The sequence below is a fragment of the Canis aureus genome, chromosome 8 (genome assembly GCF_053574225.1).
Source record: "Canis aureus isolate CA01 chromosome 8, VMU_Caureus_v.1.0, whole genome shotgun sequence".
Classification (NCBI taxonomy): domain Eukaryota; kingdom Metazoa; phylum Chordata; class Mammalia; order Carnivora; family Canidae; genus Canis; species Canis aureus.
Window position 1 is genome coordinate 63,519,252 of NC_135618.1, and position 14,934 is coordinate 63,534,185.

General features: G+C 55.1%; 1 protein-coding gene across 5 annotated transcripts in view; it reads right to left on the bottom strand.

The window, feature by feature from the left end:
* Nucleotides 1-7,323: 7,323 nt before the first annotated feature.
* CARD11 (caspase recruitment domain family member 11) overlaps nucleotides 7,324-14,934 on the bottom strand; it is a 114,093-nt gene continuing 106,482 nt past the window's right edge. For 4 of the 5 annotated variants that reach the window (XM_077907633.1, XM_077907630.1, XM_077907631.1 and 1 more), the window contains exons 23-25: nucleotides 11,378-11,502; nucleotides 9,786-9,901; nucleotides 7,324-8,009 (exon numbers count right to left, since the gene is read on the bottom strand). In XM_077907633.1, coding sequence (XP_077763759.1) covers nucleotides 7,805-8,009; nucleotides 9,786-9,901; nucleotides 11,378-11,502 — 446 coding nt within the window. In that variant the 3' untranslated portion in view covers nucleotides 7,324-7,804. The remainder of the gene's footprint in view (nucleotides 8,010-9,785; nucleotides 9,902-11,377; nucleotides 11,503-14,934) is intronic. The other variant, XM_077907634.1, reaches the window with a different exon arrangement.

The following is a 14,934-nucleotide window of genomic DNA, read 5'->3' on the forward strand; positions in this document are numbered from 1 at the left end:
GGGTCTTCTTCAAAGTCAGAGGTCCAGGAGCCTTGAAGCAAAGGGCGCAGGCCATCCCTCCCCAGCTCACCCGAGGTGATGCTCGGAGGCCCAGGTGGTGAGCAGATGAGCAACACAAATGGTAGAAAAGCCATGTGGGTGAGGAAGGGCTGCCCACACCGGGGAGGCCCTCAGCCCCATGGATGCAGCTCAGTTCATCCACAGAGGTCTGATGACAAGAGGCCAGGGTGCCAGGCGGGAAGGGCAGCCGCCCGGCGGAGGGCTGGCCGCGTGGAGGGGCCACGGTGTCCCTAACCCAGGCTGGCGTGGAGGGGGCGCTTGGACCCTGCAGGAGGAGCACGGCTGGCCCAGCCCCAGAGACCCCAGAGACCCCTGCAAGCAAAGGTGACCTGTACCTTTGGTTTATGACTTTTTCTCAAATGAATAAAAATTCAATGAAACAACTGGATCGGGAGAAATTAGGTGTGAGCCAGGGAAAGGTCACGGAGGGAGGAGTGACTGTGTGCTGCTCTCGGGGACTGCCAACATGCAAAACCACCTCTGGTGTCCTTCTTGGCCTTTCTCTTCTCTGACATCGTGAGCCAGAATCAAACGGCCTTTGAGGCTTGTGGGAGTGCGTGTACCTGGGTTGCCTCTCCCGTGCCCACAGCTGCTCACGCCAGGGGAGACACCTGACATGGGCCGGTCCAAACACATCCCTCGGCAGGAACGTGCGGCGGCTGGCTCAGGGGACATCTGTAGGACACCAGCCCTGCAGATGTGAGGCCAAGTGTAAGACGAGTGACTCAGAGAAAGCAGGCAGGGGTGAGGGGAGCCACCTGCCTCCTGTCAGGAGCGAGGGTAGGCAGAGGAGTGCTGTTAGATGGCACGACCTCTCCCCAGACAGAGAGGGGCTGCTGACTCGGAGCTTCCCCCAATCCCTTGGTGTCAACACTGCCACCACGCTGAGGCTCTCCCTGTTTCTGTCTGGCTCCGCCACCGCCAGTGCCACCGTGGTTGCTGGCCACTTCCTACCCTCGAGGGGCCTGGCTGTTCTGGAACTTTCTGGTTGCAGATATTCTCAGCTGCTCTGGTGATGTGACCCAAGGGTGGCCTCTCAAACATGGCCGAGGCCAAGAAACACAGTCCAGCAACCAAAAAAGGAATCCTGAGACTTGAGTTCCTTAAATGTTGTGGATCAAACATGGTCATGCTAACCCTGTAGAATGTGCTCTCTCTCCTCCTGTTGACTTCTCTCCCTGCAGCCACCTCCTCCTCTCTTGGAGGATTTCCCCCAAGTTGTTGCCCAAATGCCTCTCTCTCCCCACTCCTGACATCAAAGCTCCAAGTGTGGGAGTTGTAGAGCCCTTCCGGGGGGAGGGAGGGAAAGACGCTGAACTGGCAGAGCCAGAACTCTAGCGGTGGAGAGGACAGTGTATCCCATCACACAAGAACCCATCTTTCTTTTTCACTTGAGTTAGCCTCGGCAGGCTTCGGTGTCTGCCCCAGGACCTTTGCACCTGCTGTGCTCACTGCTTGAATGCTCTTGCCCCGTATTTTTGTTTTCACGGCTTGTTGCCATTCCCTTCAGGCTCCTGCTCAAATGTCACCTCCTCAAGGAGGCCATACCATCTAAACAAGCTCTCCTGTGACAAATGCTATTGTTTCTTTCCATAAAGACCAGTCTTGTTTTCTGTGTTTGAGTGTCAATGTGTGCAGCCCCAAAATGGGAATACAATTCAATATTGGCTAAATGAGGCATCAGGGAAGGGCTACTGGGGGTTTCTGAGAAAGATGTTCCTCCACAACAAAGGAGAGATCCTACCTTCGTGTTTTGGGCGCCAGAGGTGAGGATGTGATGTCTGGAACTGTGGCAGCCATCTCGTAATGATGAGGTGATTAGCCTGAAGAGGAAAGCCAAGTGTTCTCTTGAATAATGAGAAGGTCTGGTAAGACAGGGTTTGCTTCCTACATGACACCAAGAGATTCAGCTGAGTCCCAGCTACTTCGTTCAGATGGATTACATGCTGGCCAATTTCCCATGGTCCCCACAGGTCCCTATGGCCTTACTATGGCCCACATTACTCACTCACATCCTTGCTGGACCCTGGGCAGACCCAAAGGCAATGCGATGACTTGCACTTAATTGTAGTCCATCCCAGCAGCTGCTAGCACCCAGTTACTGGATCCAAGGGGTCAGACAGACCTGCTGTCCACCCTGTGAAGCTCACAGTCAAGAGAGTCACTCCAGGGCAGCCCGGGTAGCTCAGTGGTTTAGCGCCACCGTCAGCCCAGGGTGTGATCCTGGAGACCTTGGATCGAGTCCTGTGTTGGGCTCCCTGCATGGAGCCTGCTTGTATCTCTCTGCCTGTGTCTCTGCCTCTCTCTCTTTCTGTCTCTCAAGAATAAATAAATAAAATCTTAAAAAAAAAAAAAAAAAGAGAGAGAGAGAGTCACTCCAACATGGGCTGGTGAGAATTGTGATGGGTGTGCACCTCAGGTCAGGTCAGGTCAGGCTGTCCTCCCCCAGAGTTGACAATGCAGCTGACGCCTGATATATGAGTAGCAGTTAGGCAGATTGAAGGGAACAGCATATCAGGGAAGAGGAACAGCCTATGTGGAACCCTAGAAGCCAGAGGAAAAGCAAGAGGGCTGATGAGGTTGGGTGTGATATGTGTGGTTTGGGGGTGTCCCAGCTGTCAGTGAGAGGCAAGGTCAGCCTGGACCAGTGTGGCAGGTGTGGGATGGGGAGAGGGTGTGTGTGTGAGAGAGAGACAGAAACACAGAGAAAGATACAAAAGGAGACTCAGTGAGAGAAAGCTGTTGTCACCCAGCTTTTTGGCTGAGTGATGGAGTCAGGGGTGGGTGGCGTGGGGCAGGTTTGGGATATAAGGGGGTGAGTTTGGCTTTAGGCCCTGGATGGACTAGTATCCCTTACCGGATGGGAAAGGGGGAGTGGGGTCCCAGCACAAGCTTCTCTCCTTTCAAAAACCATGCACACGGCTTTGCAGCAGAGAGCAGCCCCAGGGGCCGGGGTCTTAGAACTTCAAAGTTTAACCGAGGCCAGAGGGTGTGGCAATTGGCTGTCCATACACTGACTGACGGCCCCTATGGGTCAGATAGGCCCATGAGAAAAGTCCCAGACCAGAATGCCAGGCCCGCTGTGGTCATCCACCACGGAAGCCCCGGCCATGAATGGGTGCCACCCTGTTGGGGGGCGCTGGGGTCTGTGCCATGCATGGGGTTACCCATGCAGGACTCCTGTTAGGGGCGTGCATCCTGCAGAGAGGCATCTCCCAATGACTGGGGAAGTGGTCGGCGTCCTGGGCAGTGGCCGGGGAAGTGACGCAGGGCCACAGCTAATCCCTGCCAATAAGCTACATGTCTGTGGAGGAAATGACGGGGTGGCTGGCCGGGGACACTGGACAGCTGTGGAAAGGCACAGGGAGGAGCTCCCAGGTATAAAGTACAGGACGGCGTGAGACACAGTGGGGAGTAAGAGTACACACCGCCTGTCTGTGCGTGAAGCCCTGGATGGCACAGGAGACTCTGGGGGACGGGGATGGGGAGGGGATTTACGTGCATGGTCTCTGATAACGTGTGCTTCCAAAGGCTGTGAATGTTCTCTCAGGAACGGGTACAGAGCTCCAGATTCAAAACCAAGGTGAACTGTTGCATCTTCTCGTGGAGAAGACTCTGCTCCCCACCCCTCCCACCCCCACCTGAGGTTTTGGGTCCTTACAGGTGCCCTCCAGGCAGTGATGGGGACGCACCTGGCAGGTGTTCACACTCACAGCTTCCCTCAACTCAGCACTAGACCCATGAGGTCTGAACTGTTCTCAGGGTCTCTTTCTCTCCAGAGCCCCCACAGCCTGGTGACCTCATCTGGCCCAGGGGTTGGGGGATGGGAGGCGGGGGCCAGGACAGTGAGGGCAGGACACTTTCTGCTTTTAGTGTGGGTTCCTGGGGTTTGAACAAAAAGCCAAGGTTCAGCCTCACTTGGAAACTGCTCCCATCCCTTATCCCCCAACCTCCATCCCTGGAGACGTCTCTGGTCCCAGGCCCTCAGAGCACAGGGCAAGACTTCGTGGATGTTGTTAGAAGCCCTGCAGAACATTCTGGGTGATATAGGGGCTGGAGCAGGTGCTTGGAACCATGTTTCCCCATCAGGCAGCCATAATACCGTGGTTGACCTTGGCAGGACTGCCAAGGACAAATCCAGGAGAGGCAGGGTAGTGGGGCTAGAAGTGGGGCGTCAACCTAGATAGCAGCGGGTTTTGAGGGCAGCATGATGCCAGGGCTCAAAGACATCCCCTCCTGCACTCCCCTCCCCACCCCCAAAGTGTGGCCTGGTTAGGTAGAAACCCAAGCAGGCTGCCTCGGTCAAAGAGAGGAAATCCACATCCTCCCCCATCTGATCATCCTGAGACCTGCCCCCAAGCCAGCCACTGCCCCGGGCGCCGACCACTTCCCCAGTCACTGGGAGAGCAGAGAGCCACGGCAGCTGCCACCAGGGCTCTGCCTCTGGATTGCAAGGTCCAGCGGAGAGGCTGCAGTTGGCAAGTCAGCTTACCAGCTGTGTGATCTTGGTCTAGCTACTTAGCCTCTCTGGGCCTGTTTATTCCTGTAGAAAATGGAGAAAAGTTTTGGGATCAGTAAGTAAAAGAACACTTACAAAGTGCTTGTTGGCACAGAGTAGGAACTCAAAAGACAGTTGCTAATGTTTTCCCAAGCTGAGAGCATCAGCCATTAATCTTCTAGGGATTGCAGGGCCCCTGGGGAATCTGAGAAAGCCTGCAGTGTCTCCCCAGAAAAGTGTAGATCTACACAGACAACGCGATTTCCGGGGCTCCGAGCTGTGTGGCTTGGAGGTAGCCCAAGCGTTCATCACTAGTGTTATCAGCCTGGCACAGGCTCCCTTCCAGAGCCTGGGCCCCGGGCTCCAGGTGCGGGCAGCCAGCCCCAGTGTGCATCTCGAGCACCTCCCCGAGCCCTGGGCCGGCTCCACAGGGAAAGCAGGGCTTGCAGACTCTGGTGGGGTCGCTCGAGCTGCAGCCGGGCTTTGCAGACAGCTCTGGCACTCTCTGCGGTCGCCCAGCCCCAGGCAGGCCCCGCTTTCCTTCCCAGGCAGCCTCGGAGCTGCCCACCGCCGGGCTGCTGGCGGCTGACAAATCAGAGCCCGGAGCTCCGGCAGATGATGTCAGGGGGCTTCTTTGAAATCCTCCTGTGGACTGATTCCCCGGGGTGCCAAACCCCAGCCTCCTGCTGACTTCACGGTTCCATCCGGGGACTGACCCAGAACACAGAAACTCAATCCTGACCTTCTCTCCTCCTGCCCCATCTTATTAGCATACGCACAGCCCCACAGCCCTGCATTCTGGAGCCTGGTGAGAATGACTCGGGGTGGGCGGAGGGCAGGACTGGGGGTGGGGGGAAAGAACCCACAGCAAATTTTTTTCAGGTCTTTCTCCCCACCCCCTCGTGTGGTTTCTTGTCTCCTCCCATCCCTCAAGTTACATGCAATTCACGAGTTTGGTTATTCTGCACAAGCCTGAGAATCTGAAGTTAGATAAATATAAATAAATCAGCAGACCTTTCACTCTGGAGCCCTCTTGCAATCACATCTGCCCCCTTGGCTCTAAGTACTTTACGAGGAAGCACACGGGGTCTGAGTGGTGAGCCACGATTGCCTCGGCTTGGGGAAGATTTACTGTTCAATGTAAAGCTCAACCAAGATGGAAGCAGAAGGCCTTCCAGTGCCCACAGGGCCTCTCAAGGTGGGTGGCTTATCCGGCCCTAAATAACCATAGCTGGGCTTCCCGAAGCATGGCCCCTCCAGACCTAGCACATTCAGCTTGATTCTGGGGGCTGTTTCAGAAAATAAAAAGCATCACTAACTGGCTCTTGGGAGAATGCCTTTTGTTTTTAAGGCACCGCTCTCCCTGGCAAACTGGGATCTCAGTGTTGGAGGGACGATTCGTCATCACAGAGGGATGAAGGGACCAGGACCCCCACCGCGGACCCCCCCCCCGCCCCCCACCTCCCTGAGCTTTGTGGTGCTCATTTGACTTCTCAGGGTCAAAATGCTGCAGGATCCACAGCGTTTGTTTTTTAGACTGAGATATTTATCAAAAGCTTGTGTACTCGTTATTCGTATCTTGAATATGCGGCAAAAACCTGGCAGATCAACTCATGCCCCCGGTGTTTAAGACCAAGGGCTGTTCCTGCATCTGTTAGGAATTGCTTCAAGCTATAACCAAAGACTGAAATAACAGCCATTGAACACAAGATAAAAATTTATTTCTGTCTTATGCAAATAAAACCTGAGCGTAGTCCTGGGCTCCAACGTGCCATCTGTAACTCGGACTCCTTTTCTCTTTCTGCTCCACCATCTTCTGTGCAGTTTCCATTCTCAAGGTCACCTCAAGATCCAGTATGACTGCTACAGCTCCAGCCATCACATCTGTATTCCAGGCAGGACACTAGAGGAAGGGCTGTTTGTCTGCTTTGTCTTTCCTCCAAACCTTGTCACCTTACATTTTCTTGATTACCCTAGGTGCAAGGGAGGCTGGGATATGTGGCCTTTTAGCCATACATAGTTTCCCAGAATAAAACAGGATTCTGTTGGTAAGGGTATTGGGTTGTCAACAAGCAATTGCTCTTATAGTTCCCATGAACCCACAGACCTGGAATTGAAGCCCAGCCTGCCACCTACCCGGTTATGAATATTCAGTATGGTGGCCTGCTTTGGCCACACGCTGTTGGGTCCATACTTGGAAAATCTGCATTAAGCGGTCGAGGAGGAGAGTAGCTCTAGAACCCATAGGGCCTTTGCTATCTGTTGGGGAGGGAAGCACAGCTCTCCTGCACATACCCACACCCCTCCAGCTCCTGGGCAGTGGGAGCACACCCCACAAAGACCCCCACCCGCTGAAACGGAAGATGAAGTAAGGCTGCGTGTATGAATGTAACGTGCAGAGATGCAGAGAGCCTGTGCGGGGGGAGCTGACTAAGGGGCCCTGGCCTCAGGGCTGGAGTTGGAGAGGTAGGGGCTCCCAAGTAGCCTGTGGAAGGACAGGCCCTTCCCAGAGTGGCTTGATAGCTTGTCACCCAAATCAGGACATATCTTAGCCAAAGAGGGAGCGGCCAGGAATTGCACCCAAAACCCCGGTACAAATCAGGTCTGTCCTGGGTAAGCGGGGATGTACGGCCTCCCTGCCTGCACCCCTATGCACAACTCAGGGCCTGACTTAAGCTTTCCAGAAGTGGTTTGCAGGTTACAGTGGCGGCAAGAGTGGAACGCCTCTGCAGATGATGAAATAATATGAATTTTTAAAAAAAGGCTGAAAACAAGGAAATGTCTCCATTTTAATGCAAGAAAAATAATAGCATGGCACGTTTCCCCTTTCGCCCCAACTGTCCTGCCTGGGGAACGTGTATTTGGAGCGTCCCAAGGGCTGGTGGGTGCCCTGGCGTTCAGGGTCCCTGCCCCACGGGTAGCACCCCTGTTCCATGCGTTACATTCATCTGCTGCTCAGGCTTCCACGGGGCCGCTGGCCTCGGGCCTGGCGTCATGTCCATCGTGGGGCCCGGCCTCCCTGCTGACTCCGTAGGGCAGGACCACTCAGCCAGGTCAGCCCTGGGGTGGGGGGGCCCTAAACCCGTCCCGCTCCCACCTGAGTGTCCACCCGCTCAGCTGCGTCTGCCCCGGGGCTCCCTGGCGGGGGAGCCCCCTGACCGGGTGGACGGAGGCCCCTCGCCCCCACGGCACTGGCCGCTGGGGTCCGGACACCCCCCGGGGCTGCGCTCAGACTCGGGGGCCGCCTCACAGCTGGTCCTCGTCCACCCAGACGGTCTTGCGCTGTTCCTCACTGATCTTGTCTTTGAGGACCCGGAGCAGCTCCTCCACGCTGCCCCACATGTCGGCCTCCACCGTGGCGTACAGGCAGGGCAGGGCCTCCAGCTCCTTCTCCTTCAGCCGGCACAGCCGTAGGAATTCCTCCTCCGTCTCCGGCCGGGGCAGCATCTTCCTGTGGACAGGGGTGGGGGGACACGGGGGCTGTGGGAGCCGCGTGGGAGCCCAGGCGCGGGGAGACTTGGGGTGGGGCTGGGAGGGCGCTGTGCCACCTGACCCCTGCCCGCCCCCCGGCTGTCACCTGCCACGCCGGGTCTCCATGGTGCCCACCGCCTTCCAGCACAGGGCTGTGCGGCTGGCGGGGCCCGGGGGGGGGGGGGGGACCCTGCTACTCTGGTCACTGTGGAAATCCAAAGAGGTGGGACTTAAAAAATCTTTTATTTGGTTTACTTTTTTTTTTTTTTTTTTTTAATTCTTCCATTTTCAGGGCTAGCTGATGGGGCAGGGGAGCTGTTACCCTCCTTGGTCTTAATTGTGGTACAATGCGTGTAAAAGTCCCCAGCCTGATGGTCTTTAAGAGTACAGTTCAGTCGTGGTAAGTTTATTCACCTCGTTGGGCCACTAACCTCTGGTACCTCTTCATCCTGTAAAGCTGAAACCCATACCGACAAACACGCTCATTCCCCGTCCGCCATCCCCGGTCCCTAGCGCCACCATCTACTCTCTGTGAATCCGTCTCCTCCAGGGGCCTCATGGATGCTGAATCATACGGTATTTGTCCTTCTGTGTCTGGCTGATTTCGCCGAGCCTCATCTCTTCAAGCTTCATCCAGGTGGCAGCAGGTGCCAGCATGTTCTTCCTTTCCAAGGCTGAGTCATAGTCCAGTGCACGGATGGACCACCTTCTGTTTGTCTGTCCATCCATTGATGGACACTTGGGCAGCTTCCGCCTTTGGACATTTGGGAATAAGGCTGCCTTGACTGTGGGTGAGCAGTTATCTTTTTGAGACGATGCTTTGGATTCTTCTGGGCAGATGTCCTGGGGTGGAACCGCTGGATCACACGGCCATTCTGTGCGGACCCTCAGTCTTCTACAGCGGCTGCGTGGTTTCACGTCCCCGCCTGCGGTGCGCTAGGCTTCTCCCCATCCTCACCACCACATGGGCGTTTATGGGTTTTGGACAGCAGCCATCAGAATGCGTGTGCAGTGGTGGGGTGGGGAGTTTTGTCGTTTGCTCATTCATGGGTTCCCTGGTGCCAAGCACTTAAACAGGTGCCCAGTAAAGATCTGGTGAAAGAGGCGAGTGGCCTAACCTCTCTTCCTCTCCCTTGTAGCTGTCTATAGGAGAGGTGAGGTCAGGGATAGTGCCACGTAGTGGCCAGGCCCCAAACCCCACAGCCAACCTTGCAACAAACACCACAGGCTTGACCTTGAATACAGATTCAGACCTTTCCTTGCCACCTGCCAGATAGGATCTGGGTCTTGGCTCTTGCTCAGGGGTGGTCCCAACCACACAGCAGCTGGAGGGAGCCTTCTACGTCCTGTTGGATCATGTCCCTTGGCGTGGTCTGGACCCCTCAGCTGCAAGGTCACTGACCTCACACTGCCCACCACACCGCCTCCTGCAGCTGTCTCCACCCCAAAGTCTGGGTCCTTCTCTGCCAGCACCTGCTCGGCCTGCCCTCACTGTTCTGGGGCTGCTCCCACATCAGCCTCCCTCCCCAGCCACCTGGGTCCTGCAGCCATCCCTCCCAGCACTTGTCCCCGCCGGACACGTTCTGTGTGTGTTACTGTCTCCTCTGCTAGAGGTTGAAGGTCGTGGCTGCCTTGGACTCAGTCAGGCCCTCAATGAGGACCCCCTAATGGGGTGAGCAGGGGGACCCCGCAGCCAGTGGTTCTCAGTGGGGACCCCAGAGGTGTGTCAGGGAGAGGAGGGGTCTCAGAGACCTACCTAAACCTCTTGATGTTCTTCTCTGACACCCGAATGAAGAGCACGATGGGGTAAATCCTGGACTTGATCAAGTCTCTGGTGCAGCTGATCCCGGCCTCCAGAAGACAGTGTTTGTCCTGCAAGCACAGCAGTCAGCGGTCAGTAGCTCCTCCAGCCCCTCTGGGGAGCTGGGGCAGGGCCCGAGATGCAGGGCCAGGCTCTGCAGGTCAGGGACAGGGATGAGAGCCCTGAGTACCCCCAGCTGCACTGGGGAGAGACCCAAGGGGAAGCCCGACCTCTGTAGGACAAGTCCCTGCTCGCGTGGACACCTGGTTCCACAGTGCTGCACACAGCGGTGGGCAGTGGCAGAGCCGAGGCACCTAGCCTGAGGGGAGGCGGGCGGCATGAAGGGGTTTTAATCAAAATCAAAATCGGCTTCCAGAACACCTGCTGCTCCCCTCAGCTTACGAAGGTGTTCTTGGTACTATCAAGGATGGAAAACCCTCGAAAGGTGAGGTGGGGCTGGACAGTCCTGGGAGCATCTGCAAGGGTTCTCGGGCACCCATGAGCTCATCCCTTCTGAAGCAGGACAATCTCTGTTTTGCTGGAAGTATCACTTCAAAAACAAACCCCCCAAAGCCCAAATGCTCTGCATTGAAAGAGAAGGTCAATACAGGGAAGTGTGTGTGTTCCTAAGTGTGCAGCTCAGTGAATTTCCACACCCTGAACATGCCCTCGTCCCTGTGCTCCTTCTGGTCACCGCGCTCGCTGGCTCCCTGCTGGCGTGGCCACTGCCCAGACTCCTCATGGCACAGATCCACTGGGCGGCTTCCCCTCTCCAGGGACAACCATCTCGGCTCGGCCCCTGCCCACTGATGCCCTGTCCACTCCAATATCAGAATTCCCTATAGCTGCTGTGGCCCAGACTTGAAAACCAAACCAACTGCTCCAGGCTGGCTAACAGCTCTGCCCATGTGTTCATCTGTGTGAGTGACAATGTGGGGTGGCAGATGGGGGGTGTTGGGTGGCAGATGAGGAGCTCCAGTGGGCACCTGCTCTGCCTACCCACCCCAAGGTCACCCAGGAGAGCTGACCCCCCCCCCCCACCAGGGGCTGGCCTGATAGCTTTGTTTTGGAAAGGTCCCGGAAGGAGAAAGAACTCATTGCTTGTGGCTCACAAGGATCCCGTTGTCTGGCTCCAGAAGACTCTCCTGCGTTGCAGCCGATAACCCTTCTGCCACTCCATTTCCCCCATGACTCTTGTCGCCCATTTGCTCTCCCTGTCTCTCACCCTGATATATGCTCCCCCTGCCTCTGGCCCTTGTTCTTGCAGCTAGGCACATGTACAGCCCTGAACGATGTGAATCAGAACACTAGTGCCAGGGAACCATCAGAAACAGAAGGTGGTTTCAAAATATAAATGTGCATGTTGGAGCCCAGAGAATGAGGGTATGTGGAGAGGTAACGTGGAGCAGAAGGCAAAAGGAAAAGAAGGAGGCTTGCCCACAGGGAGGTGAGAGCAACTCTGCACCCCACCCTTGTCTATGGCTGAGGTGGCCCCACAAAGACAACCAGTGGTGTCACCTGATCCAGCCCCCTGCCTCCCACCTCACCTTGGCGGCCACAGCTTCGATGTTGGCAGGAACAATACATTCGAAAGTGTTGGGGTTCTTCTCTCGGGAGTAGATGATGGTCTCTGTCTTTTGCTTTCTGAGGAACTCGTCTCTGGTGACAACATCTGAGGACAGAAGTTAAGTCCTGAGGGCAGCACAAAACTCCCCTTTCTGGGCTCAACAAAACTCCATGTTGATCCCCTCCTGGCCACGTTTAAACAAACCGTAGCTCCTCTACTAGACTGTGAGGCTTCTCAAGGGTAGGGTCAAGGTCGCAGTTCTTTACATTTTCCACAGCAGCCCACAGAAGAGCTGGTTGGTAACTTCTCAGCATTAAGTTTCACTGGACAAAGTAGCTCAGGCACTTAGGTGCAGTACTGGTGATGAAGGGTGTCCTGCTTTACTCATCAATCCATCTATCTACCTCGTCACCCATTCATCCATCCACCCATCCATTCATGCAACCATCCATCCATCCACCCATCTATCCTTCCCCATCCACACACGCACCCATGCATCCAACAATTCATCTATCCATCCATCCATGCAACCATCTACCCATCCATCTAACCATTCATCCATCCACCCATCCATCTACACATTCACCCCAACCATACATCCATCCCTCCATCCATCTACTCATCTATCCATCCATTCACCCACCCATCTATCCCTCCACCCATCCACCCAGTCATCTACCCATCCACCATTCATCTGCCTATCTATCCATCCACCTACCCATCCATTCATCCATCCCCCCACTCCATCCCTGCATCCATCAAGCTAATTTTTATTGAAATTTAACATTTATTGAAAATCTACTAAGGGCCAGCCAGAATAAAAACACAGCTGTTCTTGTACTTGAGAACCTATGACCTAGCTGGGGAGAAAAATGTGGGATACAGAAGACAATGAAACAATTTAGTAGGTGCAGTGATGGGTTATTTATTGTGGCAGGAGTGAGGAAATGTGGAGGGAATATGTAGGCTTCCTGGAGGAGGTATGTACTGGAGGCCCCACTCACTTGCTGGGTGACCCTGAACACGTCTTTAATCTCTCTCTTTTTTTTTTAAAGATTTTATTTATTCATGAGACACACACACACACACACACACACACACACAGAGAGAGAGAGAGAGAGAGAGAGAGGCAGAGACACAGGCAGAGGGAGAAGCAGGCTCCATGCAGGGAGCCCGATATGGGACTCGATCCCGAGTCTCCAGGGTCACACCCTGGGCCAAAGGCAGGCACTAAACTGCTGAGCCACCCAGGGATCCCAACACATCTTTAATCTCTTGACCTCAGGTTCTCCATTTATGAAAGGAGGAGGGTGGAGTCAGCCTAGGCTAGCCGGGGAAGCCCACACTAGTCCTCAGTGTGCACTGGAAGTGAGTGGGAAGGGATCCGGGGAAGAGCCAGGAGGAAAGGAGCTGCAGTTGATTTCAGGGGAGGGAGGGAGCCTAGAGCGCCCACCCCATAAGGCCTACAGGCCCCCAAGGGGAAGACAGATCATGTTTGCAGAGTTTAGAGTGGCTGAGTGGGATTTCCTTTTTTTTTTTTTTTTTAAGATTTTATTTATTTATTCATGAGAGAGAGAGAGAGGCAGAGACACAGGCAGAGGGAGAAGCAGGCATGTCCATGCAGGGAGCCCGACACGGAACTCGATCCCAGGTCTCCAGGATCACACCCTGGGCCGAAGGTGGCACTAAACCGCTGAGCCACCTGGGCTGCCCTGAGTGAGATTTCCTAATCAGGCTTTCTACCTACCCTCATATTGTCAGGGAGCCAGCTCAAAAATCCTTGGAACCCTAGGCAGGAGTAAAATCCTTTGCCCAGAGCCTCCCTGCAGGATGTGTGAGGCTCCCAGGGAGCCAAGCAGAGGAAGGGCATGAGGGTGCACATGCCTGAAAGGTTCCTGCACCTGAAGCTGGGCTATGGAGAGCTTTGGAAGTACTTGGACCCCGTGGAGAAGGGAGGTGGTTGCTGCAGTGGCTGCAGGAGCTGGCATTCAGCAAGCTGTGGGACTCATGTCTGTGCCCTGCCCACTCCACATGGGGGCTGAGAACCTGGAACCCATGGTACACTTGGTCCCAGGGTGGCCTCTGCCCATCTGTGAGCTTCAGACTTGTACAAGAAGGGGCCACCATTATCCTGGTTTTATAGGCAAGGAAACAGGTTGATAACTTACCCCAAATAAACAGCTAGGGAGTGGGCAGGGGTAGAACCAGAGCTGGAAGCCACTTGTCTCAAAGTACATGATCTTTCCCACCAACCATACTATTTGCTGAGGGCCTCCTAGGGGCCAGGGGCTGTAGAGGAGTGACACAGGGGGTGCGGCCTCTCACTACCCACGGAGCCGGGCATTCCGGGAGACCTCAGGTGCGTCGGTGCCAACACGCAGCAGAAGGCTGTGTGGGGAGCCATCTCTCAGGACTCAGCAGGTGAGTCTGCTCCTGCTCAGGTGTCATCCCACCCTGATGTTAGAGCTTACTGATAAACACAGGAGTGAACGCATACAAAATGTGCATCCTGGCCAGGGGCTATTCGGAAAGCTCCATACTATGGGTTCCCAGCCTGGACCCTCACAAGAACCTCCGGGGGAGCTCTGCATAAAGGACTCCCAAAGGATATGGCCCCCCTGCTCACAGGGATGTTAGCAGCAGCAGGAGCAATCACACAGATGAATCTCAGAAACATTATGTGGGGTGAAGGGAGCCAGGTATACGTGATTTCAAGCTACATGGCTCCATTTGTAGAAAAGTCTAGAAAATGCAAACTGATGTGTTTTGGGAAGCTGTTCAACAGTGCCTGGGGCAGGCGGACGGAGGGGAGCCCAAGGGGGCACAATGTTCTGTCTCCTGGTTATGGCTGGGGTCACGGGGTGTAGACACCTGCCTGAACGCATTCAACCCCACACCCAAAATGGGAGTGGGTTGCTGAATGTGAATGGTACCTTAGAGGGCAAACTTAAAACTCTGACACCTCCACCTCATGTCCACTAGGATAACTACCATTAGGGCAAATGACAGGTGTTGGTGAGAGTGGGGACAAACTGGGCCCCTGTGTGTGCTTGTGGGAATGTGGAATGGTACAGCCTTGTTGCAGATGATGGTGGCAGTTTAAAATAAAAACAAAACACAACTTCTAGAATCACCGCGTGAGCCAGCAATCCCGCTGCTAGGTCTATCCCCAAAAGAACTGTAAGTGGGCACTTGAAGAGATCCTTGCTCACCCATGTTCATGGCAGCATTATTCACAACAGCCCAGAGGTGGAAGCACCCAACGTGTCCACAGACAGATGATGGATAAACACCGTGTGGCACACCCACGCCGTGGAATATCCACTTGGCCTTAACAAGGAAGGAAGTGCTGACACCTGCTACCACGGGGATGGAACTTGAGGACACTTTGTTGAGTGATAGAAGCCAGAGGCAAAGGGATAGACACCGTAGCCTGCACCCCCCGCCCCCGTGAGGTCCCCAGGGGGGCCCAATTTACAGGGGCGGACATTAGGTGGTGAGAGCCAGGGGCTGGGGTGAGGGATGAGTGTTTCACGG